Genomic DNA, 20,626 nt, shown 5'->3' on the forward strand with positions numbered 1-20,626 from the left:
CAAAACCACGAAATGTTTTGAGTGAATCCGTTGTGTTTCACTGGCCCTTATGTTTCGAATCACGCCAAATCCGCGAACCACTTCCCGAACCAGTCACATGGTACGGGCGGTTCACGAGGCTTCGAATGTCACCACATACGTCACAGATACAAGCCTCGATACACACTTCACCAAAGCCTTCCTGGATTACTTGACACACGCTTCGAAGTCTTGACACATCTCATAACATCACTATTATTTTCTGTTTATCTGTACTGTTGTTGGTATTAACTCCAGAAGTCTGTTTTAAAATAAATTTTTTTTGGCTAAAGACACCTTTTCTGTTATAGTCTGCCTCCTACTTTGACCACGTCAGGCCAGCTTCCCCACAGACATTAACACCTGTTAAATCAAGTATTTGTTCAATATTGGCCTCACCACAACACCGACTCCCAAACTCACAGGCAGTGATACAGACACTGTAAATCACTGCTGTGATACAAGTGACTGAAATTGTCATTAAACCACCGAGGTGTCCAAACACAATGAAAACACTTCATATTTACACGTCACACTGGGTGTAGCCATCTTGGATTCTGACACAGAATCCTTGCTCGGTCTACTTTTTCCATCACCAAGATCCAAGTTGCGCTGTCCCAGGAAAAGGGGCGTGTCATGCATGTCAGCTACTGCCTCCGAAAACCGATTCGGTTTTTACGCAGGGTAACAACTCACATAATCAGACAAAGTCAGATCCAGATGAATCAATGCCTGCTCAAATGAGTATCTGCTATAAGTATCGATTCATATCTGATTTCAAATAAGTGTCTTGCCTAAGGACACAACAACAGTAGCTCAGTTGGTAGAGCGTTTATCCATTGAGCCTCCTGCTCTTGACATAATCATCATTTGTTGAGGGGTCAGATCCACCAACCCACAGTTTGGCGGCGCGACTCCAGCTCCCATCGATGAACACTGTTGTTGTGTCCTTTGGCAAGACACTTAACCTGCATCGCTCTGTGTCTGTGTACACTGGTTTCCTATTCAAGTCCCAACCAGACGTGACCCCGCTTAGCTTCAGAGCCCAAACACAATCAGACATTGACAAGCTGATATGGGGTTTCATATTCAAACATAAATTACTTTTCAAAGATACAGAAGTGCATTCATTTCAGAGTTGGACACAGCTCCTGGTTTGGAGCGTTGGCAGTTTAATTGTAGGTGTCTGGACTGTACCTGTTAGAGCCGCCAAAACACTGTCAATGAAGTTTTAATGAAGCAAAATCACTGTAGTTTTAATCAGGCTGAAATGTACATGACAGGCCCATTACATTACAGGCCACAAATGAGAGTAAAATATGAGAGAATATAGTTTTATTTATGGATTTCTTTTTTATAGTATACAATTTGTGTCTGTAGTTATCCTCTCCTCCTCTCAGTAAGGAGGTTGTGGGTTATATTCTTGATCTCTTTTACCTAATCACAAATATACCTGGAGTTGTGTTTTGTTTTATTACCTGGTCCCTGAAGGGTTGACCAGGTTTTGTATTCACCCTGTGTCTGTGTGTGTCTGTGTGTGTGTGTCTGTGTGTGTGCACCTGCGATAATTCTGCCATTTATGGACTAATTGTCACCACATTTGGTATGTGGGTCAGGCCCCTGTGCCTGATGCCGCAAAAAAAAAAAGTTTGGTGACGATCCAAGGTCATTTGAGGTCACACGGGTCAATTGAAAGGTCACACCAGTATAAAGGATCAGCAATTTCGGCAATTTCTGAACCATCTGCGGTCTAAAATATTCACCCAAACATCACACAAGTTAGCACACACATAACTGGGGTACACTGGATGTTACAGGTTGAAACCGGTCAAGATCACTTGAAGGTCAAGGTAAGTAAGGTCAAATATGTGTTTTTGGTCATAACTCGGTGTAAGATCGAGCTTGAGCAATGGGAGTGTCTCAAAATCTCAGAAAAACTATTATCTATTCATTATTTTTGCATTTGTATAGTAAAATATTAATAGTTTTTGAGATAATGACTAATTATAACAGTTGCTTTCTTTTTCAGTGTATGCCGCTAAAATTCTAATTGGAACAAAAACAATACCCATTTTTTCTTTTTCTGGTGATACACAACACACTGATCTACAGTCACACAACTAACATATACGGAACATTTTGGTTCCACACTAGTAAACACAGACATTCTCATGTGTGACCAATATCACACAAATGTTCATGGGCCTGAACAGATACACACATTGCATTGTGGATATAATGATCATGTAATATGGGCTGGACTCCTCATAAACTGCTTCTGTGCTTATGAACTGACCCCACCGATGCCTCATGAGGACCAGGTTGATTATCTCCGATTGTGCTTGTTCACGCATGTTTAACACAAAAACCATGTATATAGACGAGTTCTGACTTCTCCCAAATGGAAACCACTCTGTTCCACCTTGTGATGTCATGTCATAATACAGGGAGGGCTCCAGTGTGTTTTTAACCTTCACTAGAATCATTTGGATTATTTCAGCCCTGGAAATTTCTACTGTCTCTACTGAAATCAAGGTAAAAGGAGCTGTTCACCAGAGAGAAATACTTCTTCATGAAATCACTTGTGGAACAGAGTAGTTTGAGCTTTGGACATGTAGCCAGACTAATACCAGACTAATAATAACGGGTTACTCAAACATGTGTGAATAAACCAAAACACAACTCCAGGTACAGAGTCAATTTTGTGTAATATAGAACCTAATAAATAAAAGAATAATCATGATCCATTGTTCTTGATCATATCTTTATTTCAGTGTAAACAAACTCTCAGAGGAGCTTCAGCCAGGATCAACATCAGATTCAAACATGATTCAGTAATTTTACATTAAAATAATATGATTTCAAAAACTGCCTTTCAAAAACATTTCAGTCTTGTTTGCTGGAGAATGATCGGATATATTCTTTACATGTAACTGTCCAATTTTGAAATATTGAGCTGTAAATTTGGGATTTGGAGAAAAAATGTAACTTGATTATCAAATTTCAGCAACAAAACAATTTTCCAAAACATCCAAACATTCCAAAACCAGTATAATAAGAACTGGATAAGACATCTTCTGTCCAAGGTTGACTAGTGGCCGCTTCAGGTACTGCAGTATTTTGTAGGATTCTTCTGTATTTTTACAAGAAGTTTTAAATCGTCAAACTGCCTAAAAGCTTTGAAAGTTTTAGTTTATCTTACAAAGTTAAAGGTGCACCATGTAACTTTTTGGTTGAGGGTCCGTCACCTGCTTGTTTCTATGGCTATCATTGTTCTGCCTGGAATGTTCCACAGTATGACATTAAATTAAACACAATGGTGATGGGTTGGTCTCTGTGATGATAGTGGGTTTAATGCCATACTGTGAAACATTCCAGACAAAGCAATAACATGTTCACGGAGAAAAATGTTTGACGTACCCTCCGTCGGATAAATTTACGCAATGCACCTTTAACTTTGTAAGATTTAGCCTTTTTAGATTTTTGTTTTTTTTTTCGCGTTAATGAGCTCAGGCCACTGAAAACACCACAACGCCATCTTTGGTTCATCTTCAGATCTTTTTTTTGTCAGGAAGTGTGTGTTAGCATGCTAGTTGTTGTTAGCTTGGCGACCTTGTTGACAAAACGCGGCTTCGCTCTCTGAAAGTTTGACATATTGTTTTGGGGTTTTGGGCTTTTTATGTGTCCTTGGGCAAGACACTTCTACCAATTGCATCTGCGTAAACATGTGTAATTTGTTTGTTAAAGGTGCACTGCGCAACATTTCTAGTGGAGGGTCCGCCACCTGCTCGTCTCCATGGAAATGTCGTTGCTTTGTCTAGAATGTTCCACAGTATCGATCAAACCAAATAAGGAAAACGAGAAGGTTACAGCACCATGCTACATTACAGTTCAGATCTGTGGAGAGGCGAAACACTCATAATGATAAATGCAAGATGGTTACATTGAAAGTCTTATCATGGAACATTACATAACATCGCCATGGTGACAAGCAGGTGGCAATGTTGCGTAATGTTACGCAGTGCACCTTTAAAGACCAGGACAAACGTCTGTTTCGTATCTGGCATTAGACTCGACCCATTTCATAGAAAGAGCAAGGATACTTCAAGGTCCTCTTAAAAATACGAAAATAAAATTCAAACGTACTCTTCTCCTTCTCCTCGGGTCTCTGTAAAAATAAACCACAAACCTTGAACCTGGGGCGTGCAAATGGACTTTTTCTGTAATTTTCACATTTTAGAATTGACTTAATAATTACGTAATAAGAAGCGAGTTTAAAACGGTGAGAAAAAGTCCTTGGATGTGAGGAGGCTGTTTTGAGAAGCAGTTTGTTTTTGTGCGACAATAAATAATAAAATAATTAAACAGGTCCATTTGAAAATCCATTCGTTCCAACCCGAAATGCTCGTTCTGGCTTCGGTCTGTACAATGATAACAGGTCCAAAAACGCAGCAAAAAACACCAGACACATAACACGAACTGACTTGAATTCTGAATATTAACCTTTATTTGACTTAAAGGCGCATTGCGTAACTTTCCTGGTGTGCTTTTCTCCGTGGAAATGTTATTGCTTTGTCTGGAATGTTTCACAGTATGGCATTAAACCTTTCTATTTTCACGGAGACCAAACCAGACCAAGTTACGGGTCAGATCTGTGGAGAGGGTAGAGCTGTTTAATGCCATACTGTGGAACATTCCAGACAGAGCAACGACATCTGCATAGAAACAAGCAAGTGACAGACTTTCTGCCACAAAAGTTACACAGTGCACCTTTAAATTAATTAAAGATGCACTGTGTAACTCGCTTGTTACCATGGAGATGTTATCGGTTATTGCTTTGACCGGAATATTCCTTAACATGGCATTAAACCGATCTTATACAATCTTGCATTTGTTCGATTACAAAGACATGTTTCTTACAGTGAGCTGGATCGCCTCTCCACAGATCTGAGCTGTAACATAGCCTGAGCATTCTACTAAACCATCTCCATGTAGATAGAAAAGCTTAATGCCATAGTGTGAAACATTCCAGGCAAAGCTCATTTCCGCAAAAGTAAAGTTTGGATTTTTAAATCTTAAGTTTTCTAGGTGTCACTTGCTTGTTGTTTCCATGGAGATAAGAGGACTTTAAAGCCATATTAAGGACCATTCCAAGAAAACAAAGCATTATCATAACTCTAAAAAAGTTACACGGTGAATCTTTTAAATTCAAGTCATTTTAAATCATGTGACTCGGAGTTTTTTGCGGCATCGTAGTGTTGAATGTAGTGTTGGATGATTCAGGTTAGTATTTGCTCATTTCATGACACAAGTAACAGAAAGACACAAAAGCAGCGAAAATAAAACAGGAAATTTACATCAGTGCAACAAAAATAATGTCATTAAAATATATACAGGCAAAAAAGACAAAGCAGAAGAAATAAATCCAATATGGAGGATAAGAAATGCACAGTTCAAATGTGTGATTGAGTGTGATTGGTCTGGCCCGCTTCAACAAACTTGGGCTTTAAAGGTACACTGTGGAACTTTTCTGGTGAAGTCTTTGCCGCCTGTTTGTTGCCGTGGAGATGTTATGCTTTGTTCGAGAATGTCCCACAGTATGGTATTTTTTTTTATTTTATTTATTTATTTTTAGCAATTCGAAACACCTGATTAAATATGATATAGATACGTTTAATGCTATACTGTGGAATATTACAGACAAAGCAATAATATCTCAATGGAGACAAGCAGGTGGCAGAATTACTTATTTAACCTTTGACAATCTACAAAAAAATAAGTATCCCATTACCAAACGCTGGCCTTTAAAGTTGCACTATGAAACTTTCCTCGTGGAGTGTCCATTATCTAATTGTCTCCATGGAGATTTTACAATTTTTGGCCTAGAACATGTAGATGACGCTACCAGGTCAAGTTATGAGCCAGATCTATGGAGAGATGAGCCCCTTTAATATTTATTTGTTATTTTTTCAGACTATAAGCCACAATTTTTTCATGGTTTGGGTGTTTCCTGCGTCTTATACTCCGGTGCGACTCCGGTAATCGAGCAGCAGAAAGAAAGTTTGGAGTGAGCGCGAAACTTGTGAGGGACTGGGGGAAAGCGGGGATGGAGAACACAGCTTAACGGCAACCGGGAGAATGCGCCATGCAACTTTCCTGGAAGTCACTGAATGGATGGACAAAGCCTGGACTTCAGTGACAACCGAAACCGTCCTGTCGGGATTCAGAAAGGCTGGAATAATTCTAACTGGAACTGATGCTGAGTCTAACAACAGCTACGTTTATGCTCTAGTTATCTCAAGAACTGTTCATATGTGACAGTCTCTTGTTCTCTGTTCTATTGTTATTACTAGAACTTGCAAAATGAAATGTTGGTTCCTGGTCTCTGATTTTATAAAATACATTTCCCCCAAAAAGTGCAACTTCTAGTCCGGTGGAATTTATGTAGTTTTTTTTTTCTTCATTACACATTTTTTGGCTGATGTGATTTATACTGGAATGACTGGAGCGACTATGGTCCGAAAATACGGTATTTAAGGTAGATCAGTTTAATGCCATACTGTGGAACATTACACGCAAGCAATAACTCCACTAGAAAAGTTACATAGTGCACCATCAGCCTTCTACAAATAAGTATCCTATTACATGTAATGCCATACTGTGGGGCATTCCAGGCAAATTAACAAATCTCCATGGAGACAAGAACTTTCTACATAATATGCTTATTCCATTACAGATAGACCAGATTAATGCCATATTAGAGGCAAAGTAGTCGCATCTCCATGGCGACAAGCTTGTTAAAGGTTACACAGTGCACCATTAAACTTCTACATGAAATAAATAACCCATAGGTGCATACGGTTAATGCCATATTGTGGGAAATTTCAGGCAATGTGGTAGCAACTCCGTGGAGACCACCACGCAGTAGCATCTCCATGGAGACAAGAAGGTAAAAAAGTTACATAGTGGTCCTTTAACTTCTACAGAAAAGTATGCAATTACAAACCAGTGGACCGTGCCTTTAAAGGTGTATTGCGTAACTTTTCGGGTGAAGTGTCCGTCAGATGCTTTTCTCTGTGGAGTTGTTAGTGCTTTGTCTGGAATGTTTCACAGTATGGCATTAAACCTTTCGATTTTCATGGAGACCAAACCAGACCAAGTTACAAGGTCATGTTTGTTTTTCTAGGTATTTTTGAACTATAAAACCACCTTTAATTAAATGTAAATGTAAAGTAGAGCTGGTTAATGTCATACTGTGGAACATTCCAGGCTTAGAAATTACACATCCATAGAAACAAGCAAGTAATGGACAACCCAGCCAAAAATGTTACACAGTGCACCTTTAAGAACATCTTTACTTTGAGACGATACGCACTTTCGACAGCGTTTTATCTCCTCCTTTTTCAGATTTGCCCTTGAAACAAAAAAAACAGCAGACAGTTCATTTCTTTTGTATCTGACGCTGGATTCGTGTGGATGTGTATTTATCTATTTTTCGCTCAAATCTCTCTTTTTTCATTTTTCCACATGTCAAAAGTTATTCCCATGAGACTCCCAGCATCAGAGGCTCCTGTCTGCAAAGGCCCCATCCCATTACACACACGTTTACTGATTCAGACCAGACCCACTGAACGCAACAGGCACGCCATCTTCTACACTGCAAAAAAGGAGACATCAATGAGTTACCTGAATTCAGAATATGATTTAGATTTGAGTAAGTCTTATGATTTTAGAGGCATGAATCAGAATACATCACTATCTCTGTTTATAATACAGAGGGAAGTCAGTTTTGTCTTTGTCTTTGTGTTATATTTGTTTATTTCAGTGACACGTACATAGATTGTTAAGAAACTGAGCATGGGGGCGCTTCTGGCTCCATCAACTCTAGCTTCAGTTCACAAGCTGTTGCCTCTCTGTGTAACTGCTGCCATTAGACTCCTCATTTTGGTCTTAAACTGTTCGTATTAATACGCTCGTGTTGTTGTTAAATCAAGATATGAACATTAATAACAAACAAATCTGGTGCCTTCTTTCCCCGATGTTGCTCCCACTACACCCAGTACACCCCTAACAACTTCGCTCCTGATTAGCTCTTTGCTTGCAATGATACTTGCAGTCACAATTTCAAATGTGGAACTCAACCATAGACCGTATACCGTATTTTTCACACTAGGTCTGGATTATAAGGCGCTGTCACTGAATGGTCTATTTTCGAACTTTTTTCCACAAATAAACCGCACCGGACTTTAAACGAAACACAACAGTTGGATGGGTCAGTGGGACTTTGTTTGTGGCGTTCACGGTGACTCTGGGCTTTGTTCAGTTGTGGCGTGTAGGGAGGTGCTGTCTGGGACCAACGGATTGTGGGCGTGTTCACAGTGACTCAGTTGTTCAGTTGTGTCTAGAAGTGGCACATTGCACTCGCTTTTTCAGTTTGTTCCTCCGCTCCATTCCTCGTCGGCGTGGAGTGATGAGTGTGGCTGCGGGTTTTTTTCGCTGTGTGGTCGCTGTCTGCTCCGTGTGTGTTTGCGTGCGCTGTGGGTGGTGTGGCTTTGTAGTTTACTGAAGTCGTGCTGGGACACCTGAGTGGATTCGTGTATAGGGCGCTCTGGATTGCGAGGCGCGCAGTCGTTTTTGATAGGGTTGGAGGCTTATGAGTGTGCCCTGTGGTATATGAGTGAACTGCCGCGAGCCGAATAAGTTCGCCAGGAGGTTCTTCTGGCTCCTTCTGACTGTGGCTCCAATTGACTTACATTAGGATCTTGTTGCCCCTCTCTCTGTAACTGCTGTTGTGAGCCTCGTCATTTTGTTCTTAAAATGTTCATATCAACCCGCTCTACATGATCCTGATTTTTTTTTCGCTATTTTGTCCGCCAAAAAATCTTATTCATAACAGAGTCTGGCTCCAAATTCGCTCCTGTAACCGTGAACATCGTGAGCCTCATTTGAGTAGCGCTGAACACTATGGGTGACGTCACAATCGCTTAGTCCACTTCTTTTATACAGTCTGTAAACTCAACTCTAAATTCACCCCTCTAACTACAAGCATCAATGAACTTCATTTGACTGAGTGACACTAAATGCATATGAAACAAAGGAGCTCATTGGTCACTCATGATTCTAAATAAAATTACATTTCTCTCACCTCAGATTAACAGTTCAGTTTTTTAGTTTTAGCTCATTGATTCATGACTTTTTTTTTGTATATTCTGTTCATTTTTGCTCTGATATATTCGGACCATGCCTGTCCCTCTTCATAAACTAGTGGAGTGTGTATTCTGAATCCCAGGCAAAACATTCTAGGTCTTATTACAAACAGATAAATATGATAATTAGAAACTTCTCAAATCCAGATCTGTATTCTCCATTCAGCTCAACTCATTGATTAAACTTTTACAGTGTAGTCACATTTGTATTCATAGTTTACGGGACTGGCTTCATAGCTGCTTTACACAATGTACATGTTTTTAGAAATATAACAAATATGAAATGAAATGCAAGGTTTGGGAAGAAATAAGTATTTTTCCCAATCAAAGGCAAGGGCGAATAGTGAAATAGTGACAGCCATTTTGTAAAAAGATGTATGGTATGGTTCTCTCTATGCTCAGTCAGGAGGTTGTGGATTCAACTCCTAAATACTTCTTACCATACCATACAACTTCACTTCAAAATTACTTTATATCTGAGCCCTCGTTTTAAGTTTACAAATCGCAAAAAATGTGCCACAGACTTTAAGCCAAAAATAGAACAGCCAAACATCTCGACAGAAGCTGATGTTAAAATAAATGTTAACCTTAGGCTCATTTTGTTCATTGTAGTAGTGTAGTGTAAATAAGGCCAGTGATCCCCAAACCTGGATTTAATGGGACTTTTATTTTGTCTTTTATTTTGAAGGGTCATAGTCTTTGTAACACATTGGAAACAAATATAGAGATTAGGGTTTAATTATGATTTATACATTGTTTTTTTCAAGTGTTACTCAAAATTATCTGAGAATTTTTTTTTTACTCCAGCTCATAATATATTAGCAAATCCAGATAACATTTTTGCTCTTGTAAGTGGGTCAGATTTTAAAAAAATTTCTTCCACTTCATAAAACCACTGATGATTTGAATAATTTCATGAAAATTTTAGCTCATTAAAGTGACTGTACCTGATTTTTTTTTTGTGTTGTGGTGCAAAATGTGTTCTAACCCAGTGTAGATATATTGTGTAAGCAGCTCTTAGAGTCAAAATAAGTCTGTATCTATAAAGTGTATGATAATCAGGAAGTGCACGTTAGCATGCTAGTTGCTGTTAGCATTACGGTGATGGTAAAACTCCGCCGTGCCCTTTTTGAGGAATAACTCTGGACCACTGCAAACTAAAAATCAGGTACAGCACCTTTAAATATGTGGTTCTTTTTTTAAATTGATTTCATAATATATAATGCCAATTTAAAGAAACACAATTTGATAATTAAGTAAAATTTGGTTATAATATGAACTGATTTCAGTAGACTATAGTGCCACAGTTTGGGTACCACTGCCTTAGGTTTCAGAGCTATACAGAGTCATTTCACTCAACCCCACTTTGTTTCAGAATCACATTTGACTAAAAGTTGAGGAGTTGAACTTGATTTTTTTCACATTTTCATAAATAAATAAATGTTTTCGTTAAAGCCATTCGCTCTGGGGGTTTGGGGGAGTTTGAGGAGAGTTTGGGATTGGTAAATTGATTCTATGTGAAGCTCTGCAGAGGCTGGCTGACCCTCATACAGGCCCAGTAAAAGGCTCTGGCCAGAGTCACCAGGACGAGCAGCAGCAGCACCGCCCACGATGCGTAGATGCCCGGGTACATCTGCGCTTTAGCCCACGTGCCCGCCTGCAAGAAGACAGAGAGAGGGAGAGAGAGGGAGAGAGAAAGGGCAGAGGAAGAGAGGAGGAGAGAGAGAGAGAGGAAGAGGAAAGAGAGAAGGAGAGGGGAACGAGAGAAGGTTAGTGCCAATTCATACTTTATAAGAAGTAAGATGTTTGTTCTTACACCAGAAGCTGTAAGAACAAGAACAAACATCTTCTGGGCTCATTTCATACTTGATCAGAAGTTCTGCTGCAAAACTGCTCAGTGCCCCTCCCCATGATCCCCTATGTTTTTGCTATGGAAATAATCAACAGTGCAGTGGCAACACAGATGTGATAACAGTTAAAACATGTTATATTTTCATCAAAATGACTGAAATTTTTACTTTTTATTGCAATTTTGCAAAAGAAAACTGGATTAAAGATTAACCATGCCCACTTTCCAAATCAAACCAATCACAACAGAGATCAAGAGCAAGCTCTACATGATCCTGGTGTTTTTATTTCACCATTTTGTCTGTAAATACATATATGAACATTAATAACAGACCAATCAGGTGCCTTCTTTCCACAATTTGCTCCCACTATTCTTAGCAGCAGGTTTGATTGACACCTGTCAGCCCCAGTGCTAAACCCTCACCTGGTGGGAAGGGACATCAACCTTCAACCACCTTGCCCCTCATTGGCTCTTTGGCTGCTATGATACTCGCACTCAGAATTTCAAATTAGCTGCTCTAACTGTTAACCTCCATGAACACCACCTGTATATGTTGTACACATTCCACAGTTTGAGAAACAGTGACTTTTATTTCTTGAAATCTCAATCAATAAAAAAGATATAACTTGCACATCCCTACTCTTCAGAGAAAAGTCATTATGATCCGGGAATTAAACCTGTGACCTTCTTGTGGCGAGCATGCTCACCAATGAACACTTTAATATATTCATACATATTGAAAGACCTTCTTAAATAACTGTAGAATATATATGTAAAATAAAATGGCTTCATATGCAAATGAGTCATTTTAAGCTGTGGTGATGATAATGAGTCCAATCAGACTGAAGGCCGCAATCAGGGCTCAATATAAAACGCCCTGTGCATTTGAGATGAGGAGTCCAGCCTCTGCACCAAAGACATATGGAGGTTTAAAGAGGCCTGTTAGAAAAAAAATACACTTTTTTAGGCGCTTTCAACCATGTTATAACGTTGTCCTCTCATCAGAAACCAGCCTGAAGAGGTTTTAGATGTCATCCATGCATATTTAAGTAATTCAGCGATCTCTCCTGGGCTCTATTCAAACCCTCCCCGCAGCAATTAGCAGTAAGATTCTGTCCAATGCTCCGCCAACAAGCCTACGTCATTCATGCTCCCACACGACATTTCTCCATAACTATACAAAAACGTGACACAAAATGGTACACTATAACTTCACAAACCTTATGTAGTTTCATTAGCTGAAGTGATAACAATTCACCACAGGCACTATTTCATCAAAAAACAAGTCAAACCAGGCCAGAACTAAAAAAAACAACACGAAAACCTTTTTGCCATATGCACTTTAAGTAATGCACAAAAAGTGAATAGACTTAACCACAAAATTGCAGAACTCTCACTTTATACCCTATTATTATATTTTTAAAGCAAGCCCATTCTGCAAATCAGACTTTTCAGAGCTTTTAACCATGTAACAGCTCTTTCCCCTTCACATTTACCCTCTCGAAGTTGTATTTAGAGTGATTCATGCAGGTTTGAGTAAGCTTATTTTCAAGATGTCATTTTACCACAATTTTTTCACCACCATCAGTACACACCCGTTACGCTGTACTTACTTTGTTCTTTAGTTAAATTTTCTTAATCTAGGATACATGCAGGATTGAGCAGCATCATGTAGTCGTTTTGGAACAAATGAAAAAAATGCTGTGCTCTAGTGTGATGTGCAGCTATCTACAGGAGGAGCCCACAGCATGAGGCGCTTTGTTGTAATGACTTCCTTTATTTAGATGAATATTGTGATTTAAAATTTCCAAATTATAACAATAAATATAAAACACCTTTAAAAATATCTCTCCCAAATCTAACATCAGACAAATTGTGTAATTAAAAGTTGTTTGTGTTTGAGTACTGAGCTTGTGTTATGAATGTAGAAAAAGCTGTTTACATTTCAGACAGTGTTATATAAAAATAAAATGAGTCTTACATAAAGGTTAATAATGTTTTTGAACAAATACAGAGAACATAATTTAATTTGCTTCAATCAGCCTCTGCAACGCTGAGAAAATACACGCTTATAAATCACAATATTCAGGTTTAGTCAGGTTCAACTCTATTTCAGACCTCGTTTAGTCCTTGATTTGGTCCTAGTTCAATCCTTGGTTCAGCTCTGGTTTATCACTGGTTTATAGTTTTTTTCAGTCCCTGGTTTGGTCCCTGGTTTGGTCCTCAGTTTAGTCCTGATTCAGTCCTGGTTTGAACCCTGGTATAGCCCGGATTTAGTCCGGGTTTAGTCCTTGGTTTGGTCCTGGTTCAGTCCTGGTTCAGTCCTGGTTCAGTCCTGGTTCAGTCCTGGTTCAGTCCTGGTTCGGTCCTGGTTCAGTCCTGGTTCAACCTTGGTTCAGTCCTGGTTTAGCTTTACTCCATAGTTTTACACAAACCCACTCTCTGAACACACTGTGCTTGTCACTGCAGCGTGTGGGATATTTGATGGACGTTTAATTTCATATTTAATTATTATTTTGCTCGTTCTCTGCTCCTATTGAAGCTTATGTAAAACTGAGACAGAAGTGGCTCCAATCAAGTGCTAAGTGTTCTGCTGCAGAGCCCAGAATTACTTAATGAAGAGACTTTGAGCTGTGCTCAGGGATTTCTACAGAGTTTGAAAAATTACTTTTTAAACCGCAAAGGAGCAGAGCCAACTGTGAAACCAAAAAAGAGGTGTTACACTGAAAAACTCAACCAAACCAGGACTAAACTGGGACTAGATGAGAGCTAGAATAGGACTAAAGCAGGACTAAAGCAGGACTAAAGCAAAACAAAAGCAAAACTAAAGCAAAAGTAAAGCAGGACTGAAACAAGGCTAAACCAGGACTAAACCAGGACTAAGTCAGGACTAAACTCGGGCTGAACCAGGACTAAACCAGGATTAAACCAGGGCTGAACCAGGACTAAACAAGGATTAAACCAGGGCTGAACCAGGACTAAACAAGGACTAAACGAGGACTAAACCAGGGCTGAACAAAGACTAAATGAGGACTAAACCAGGGCTGAACCAGGACTAAACGAGGACTAAATCAGGACTAAAAACTATACTAGATGAAAGACAGATGAGGGCTAAAGCAGGATTAAAGCAGAACTAAAGCAGGACTAAACAAGAACTCAACCAGGACTAAACAAGGACTCAACCAGGACTAAACCCAGACTAGACGAGGGCTAAACCAGGGCGAAACCATGGCCAAACCAGTACTAAACCAGGACTAAAACAGAGCTAAACAGGATTAAACCAGGGCTAAACCAAGACTAAACAAGGACTCAACCAGGGCTAAACTAGGACTAAACCAGGACTAAACCTAGATTAGATGAAAGATAACCCAGGATTGAATAGGGGCTAAACGAGAGCTAAAGCAGGACTAAACCAGGACTAAACCAGGACTAAAACAGAGCTAAACAGGATTAAACCAGGGCTAAACCAAGACTAAACAAGGACTCAACCAGGGCTAAACTAGGACTAAACCAGGACTAAACCTAGATTAGATGAAAGATAACCCAGGATTGAATAGGGGCTAAACGAGAGCTAAAGCAGGACTAAACCAGGACTAAACCAACCCAGGATTAAACCAGGACTAGAACAGGACCAAACCAAGTCTGCCTTAGGGTTAGGACTAAAAACTTGCAGGTAGTATCAGGGAAGGGAGAAATTCAAAATCCTGGTTTAGTTCTAGTAAAGTCCTGGTTCTGTCTGGGTTTAATCCTGTTGTAGTCCTGTTTTAGTCCTGGTTTAGTTCTAATTTATTCCTAGTCCTGATAGTCCTGATTTAGTTCTGGTTTAATCCTCGTGTAGTTCTAGTAGTAGTAGTTTAGTTTGAAAAAAAAAAAAAAAACACTTTAAAAACCACAGAGGATCAGTGCCAACTGTTAAATGAAGAGAGAGCTGTTACTGAGAATCCAGTGCATTCTTCACTGTGTAATTTTGTGCTAATATTAAACTGGACTAAACCATTATAATTTCTAACTGTATCCTGCTTCATAAAATGTCTTCTAATCAGTGTTAAATACCGACACAATGTGGTGGTGTAAATTTGAGACTGGAACGAGAAGGAACCAAAGTGCGTAGTTTACAGCAGTGATCTACAGGGATTAAACCAGGACTAAACCAGGGCTAAACCAGGACTAAACCAGGGACAAACAGACCAGTGCTAAAACAGCGCTTAAACAGAACTAAACCAAGAGTAAATCAAGACTAGGATTATACCGATTTAGGATGTTTTCCCACTTTCATCTCAAAAATAAGAAACCAAACCAGGACTAAAGCAGAACTAGAACAGGACCAAATCAAATCTACATCAGGTCTAAACAAGGCTCAAACCAGAACCAAACATATTAAACCAGGATAAAACCAGTAAGCAAGGACTAAATCTTGGCCATCAGTGATTCAGGGACTAAACCAGAACTAAACCAGAACTAAAGCAGGACTAAGCCAGGACTATCATGTACATATCAAATCCACTGTAACCATCCTCTTGGCAGTTTATGGAGATAGACACATGTCCTTCTCCTGATGATTGTATTATATCCATGCTTTAGTCCTGGTCGAGTCCAGGTCAGGTTCTGGTCTAGTCTAATCCATGTCTAATTCTTATTGACCATTTGGGGACTTTTCCACTATATTATTGGCATGAGTAGCATGTTTGTCTGTAAACCTGTAGTATTAGTCCTGGTTTTGTCCTGTTTCGTTCCGGTTTAGTCCCGGTTTAATCCTGATTTAGTTGTGGTTTAGTCCAGGTTTAGTCCAGCTTTAGTTCATGTTTAGTCTATGTTTTGTATTGGATTAGTCCATGATTCAGTCCAGGTTTAGTCCAGGTTTAGTCCAGGTTTAGTCCAGGTTTAGTCCAGGTTTAGTCCAGGTTTAGTCCAGGTTTTGCATTAGATTAGTCCATGATTCAGTCCAGGTTTAGTCCAGGTTTAGTCCAGGTTTAGTCCAGGTTTTGTATTGGATTAGTCCGTGGTTTAGTCCTGGTTTCACCCTTATTTTGTTCTGGTTTAGACCTGATTTAGTCATTGCTTCTTCTTGGATTAGTCCTGGTTTAGTCTTTGTCTAGTTCTGGTCTAGCCCTAGTCTAGTCCCAGTTTAATTTTGGTTTTGTATTGATTTAGCCCATGGTCTAGACTCTTGCCCTAATTTAGTACTCGTTCAGTTTTTTTAATACTTGTCTAGTCCTGGTCTAGTCCTGGTCTGGTTTTGCTCTCTAATATTGACACAAGTACCAGCTCTGTCGCTAAACCTGTTGTTTCAGCCATTTGGACGCCTCATTGTTTTATAAAAATCATGAAAAACACAAATCAGATGCAAAAAGACCCTGTGATGTGAGAACGCCGGAGACTTGGCTCAAATCTGCATAATTTTGCTTTGAAAATTGAAAAACACAATCCTCCTCCACCTCTTCCTCCCTCCCTCTCCTCCTCTCCCCCTCTCTCCAGCTCCATCTCTATCTCTGTTCCTACCGTATTTCACACATAAGAGATGCTGCCAGTAGAATACAGGGCCAGATGTGCTAAGAAACAACTAACTGATGCTTGAACTCCAGGTTAATGAAAATAGTTCAAATTATCCAACAAAATAACACCAAATATGCTCCTCAGACTGTTATCCTGCCTCCAGCTGATACATAAAGACAGAAATAAAACTGAAATAGTAGCTGCTAGGGTTGTAAAACGTATCAAAAATCAGATACTAACAGATACTAAAACTAATTACATACTCATTTGAGCAGATATCGATATTAAAAAATTCCCACTGACAGAACAGAAATGAAGCTTTCCTCAACAGCTTTAGAATGATCTTGAGCTGTATCGGAACAAGTATAAGAGACACATATACTAGTAGACGCCCATGCACTACTACGGAACCTACTTGGACCACATGGTAATATAAAAAGTACTACCATTTAAAGCTGCACTGTGTAACTTTTCTGGTTGAGGGTCTGTCACCTAATTTTTAGAGATGTTACTTTGCCTGGAATGTTCCACACTAGCACCTCTCCACAGATCTAACCTGTAACTTGGCTTTGGTGATGTCACTTTTGGTCCCATGGAGATAGATATGTTTAATGCAATACTGTGGAGAGATATGGAGCAAAAAATATATCTTGATATATTTTGTTATATCTTGAAATACGATATATATATCACAATGTCTGTACATGAAAAATAACCCCCTAAAAACTACTCCAAAAACAAATATGCCAAATTCCACAAGGTCTTTTTTTTATTGAAGTGCAAAGAGGTAGGCAGCTCATGTAGGAACAAAGTGCTTCTGCGACATTAATAAAAAAACATCCCTCTATACAGTTACCATAACCATGAGCTCCTTTAGCAGAGGAAGCTCGAGAGGTTCCTTGTTTTAATAGATACATGTTCCTAACCAGCGGTAAGAAGCTATGAGGTATCCCACAATCCACTGCAGATCAAACCAAATGTTTCCAAATACTATTGTACAAGTGACACTGCAGTAGATTATAAATTAAAATCTTCTACATAAATAAACTTTACATTACTAAACTTTACAACATATAAACCACAACGACTCTAGAGCCACATCAGCCCGTTTGAGATTATAATGTGTTTAATGCAGCTTTGCGCACATTTGTTTACATTTTACAGAAACAAAACCACCTGTCGGACTAAAGGACACGACTCAGAGGAATATGAGTGTTTTGTCTGTGACAGAGGATGTGCTGCTGATGGCCTTGTCTGTAAATGGTGGAAAAGGTTCGTGGTGCTAGAAGCTTTTGGTTGGCCCCAGCTTTTGGCATTCGCGGCGGTAGTGAGGAGTGAATGAGACACACGATGGGAGGGGTAACAAAATTAAGGAGATGGGGGCGCGAGGGGCGAGTGAGCGTGTATATACCGCATTTTCCGCACTATTAGGCGCTCTGGATTATAAGGCGCACTGTCATAGAATGGTCTATTTTCAAACTTTTTTCACAAATAAACTGCACCGGACTTTAAACGAAACACAACAGTTAGATGGCTCAGTGGGACTTTGTTTGGTGCGTTCACGGTGACTCTGGGCTTTGTTCAATTGTAGCGCGTAACGAGGGTTCTGTCTGGGACCACTGGATTGTCGGCGTGTTCGCAGTGACTCAGTTGTTCAGTTGTGTCTAGAAGTGGCACATTGCACTCGCTTTTTCGGTTCGTTCCTCCATTCTGTTCCTCATCTGCGTGGACTGATGAGTGTGGCTATGGGTGTTTTTCACTGTGCGGTTGCTGTCTGCTCCGTGCGGGTGGTGTGGCTTTGTAGTTCACTGAAGTTGTGCTGAGACACCCGAGTTGATTCATGTATAGGGCGCTCTGGATTGCGGGGCGTGCAGTCGTTTTTTTTATGAGGTTGGAGGCTTAAGAGCGAGCCCAATAGCCCGGAAAATACAGTAAGCATTATATCGATATAAATGACATGTCAGAATCCATTTCGTGTTTATCGAGATATCCCCCACCCCTTCTGTAGAGCATTCTGGACAAGCATCACATTGTAGACGAGGAGGTAACGGACCCTCGCCCAGAAAAGTGCACCTTTAAGGGCTACAGCCTGACTAGTTACAAAGCTGGTTCGCTGCATGAGAAAAGACACTTTAAGGACTGTAATTACCTAAACAAGTCTAGTGACAGTATTGCACTTTAAAAACACATAAAACCACCAGAACACTTCCTGGATTACCACTTAATGACATCATGCAGTGGAACCAAGTGCTTTGATGTCTAAATATGATAACTGCAGGTATGTTTTTGACAAGTAAACAACAACTCAATTTTGAACCCAGGAAGTTATTTCCACCAGGTTCTCACCCAGCAATGCCACTAATTGGATTAATTTGTCCGTCTCTGGTAATTGCTTCATCCAACAAAAAGTCTAGGCTCTAACTCTTTAATTTTTACACAAAGCAAAACTAGAAGATACAAAGTCAGGTCTATGTAATGTAACCCTGGGGCGAGTTTAGCATAAGAGGACCTTTAAAGGGACATATGCTAATTTACCCTTATCAAAAACAGACCTGGAGTTGTATTTTACTGGTTCAAAATTGGTTTAGACCTGATTTAGTCCTGGATTAGACCCAGTTTAGTCCTGATTTAGACTTAGTTCAGTCCTGGTTCATTTTAATCCTGGTTAGGTCCTACTTAGTTTTCCTGGTTTTAATATCTAGTTTGGTCATGACTTAATATTGCTGAAATACTTGACTCATTTTAGTCCTGGTTTAGTCCCTGGTTCAGTCCCGGTTTAGTCCTGGTTTAGATCTGGTTTAGTCCTGATTTAGTCCTGGTTTAGCCCTTGTTTAGTCCTGGTTTATTCAAGGTTTAGTCCCTGGTTCAGTCTTGTTTTATCTCCTAGTTTAGTCCTGTTTAGTCTTGGTTTAGTCCCAATTGAGATCTGATTTAGTCCTGGTTTATTTCTTGTTTAGTTCCAGTTTAGATCTGGTTTAGTCCTGGATTAGTCCCTGGTTCAGTCTTGTTTTATTCCCTAGTTTAGCTCTGGTTTAGTCCTGGTTTAATCCCAGTTTAGTCCCGGTTTAGATCTGGTGTAGTTCTGATTTAGTCCTGGTTTAGTCCTTGTTTACGCTTGATTTAGTCCCGGTTTAGTCCCTGGTTCAGTCTTGTTTTATCCCCTAGTTTAGCCCTGGTCAGTCCTGGTTTAGGCTCGGTTTAGATCTGGTTTAATCCTGATTTAGTCCTGGTTTAGCCCTTGTTTAGTCCTGGTTTAGTCCTGGTTTAGCACTGGTTTAGTCCTGGTTTAGTCCCAGTTTAGATCTGGTTTAGTCCTGATTTAGTCTTGGTTTAACCCTTTTTAGTCCTGGTTTAGATCTGGTTTAGTCCTGATTTAGGGCTGGTTTGGCCCTGGTTTAATTCTGGTTTAGCCCTTGTTTAGTCCAGGTTTAGCACTAGTTTAGCCCTGTTTTAGCCACCGTTTAATTCTGGTTCATTCCTTGGTTCAGCCCCTAGTTTAGTCCTGGTTTAGTCCTGGTTTAGTCCTGATTTAGTCCTGATTTAGTCCTGATTTAGATCTGGTTTATCCCTTGTTTAGTCCATGTTTAGCACTAGTTTAGCCCTGTTTTAGCTGTGCTTCAATCCCTGGTTTAGCCCTCTTATTTAGTGAACTAACCCCACTTTTAGCCCTTCAAAGCAGTTCTTAGTCTCATACATTCCCTGAGCTGATCTTAAACCACTACTCAATGTTAAAACAATCAGCGCTCCTCTCTCAGGACTCCAACATGGCCGCCACTTTTTCTCTTTAAAATTCAGCTTTTCCATTTCCACTAATTAAACTCAGAGAGGGGGAATTAAAAGTCTACTGCCATCAAACTATCGAAAGCTTAACCTGAGTACCGATGACATGCCTAAAACCGTCTCTCTGTTTGACACTTTCTCAATAAAAACTCCAATCTTCAAATATAGAGATGGAAGAGCAATTTGCTACGCAGTCAATAATATGGAGGGTGCTATTCTCTCTGGGCTGCTGCATATGTAAGAGAGACGAGCAGGGAGCTTTCATGTGTATCTTCTGCCC

General features: G+C 39.8%; 1 protein-coding gene across 1 annotated transcript in view; it reads right to left on the reverse strand.

Annotated features, from left to right (window-relative positions):
* Positions 1 to 3,490: 3,490 nt before the first annotated feature.
* Positions 3,491 to 20,626, reverse strand: part of pip4p1a (phosphatidylinositol-4,5-bisphosphate 4-phosphatase 1a) — a 36,408-nt gene continuing 19,272 nt past the window's right edge. The window contains exon 7 of the mRNA XM_020941239.2: positions 3,491 to 10,881. Coding sequence (XP_020796898.1) covers positions 10,738 to 10,881 — 144 coding nt within the window. The 3' untranslated portion in view covers positions 3,491 to 10,737. The remainder of the gene's footprint in view (positions 10,882 to 20,626) is intronic.

Source organism: Boleophthalmus pectinirostris, unplaced genomic scaffold, assembly GCF_026225935.1.
Source record: "Boleophthalmus pectinirostris isolate CB_2022bp ecotype Guang Dong unplaced genomic scaffold, ASM2622593v1 HiC_scaffold_16, whole genome shotgun sequence".
In the NCBI taxonomy this organism is placed as follows: Eukaryota; Metazoa; Chordata; class Actinopteri; order Gobiiformes; family Gobiidae; genus Boleophthalmus; species Boleophthalmus pectinirostris.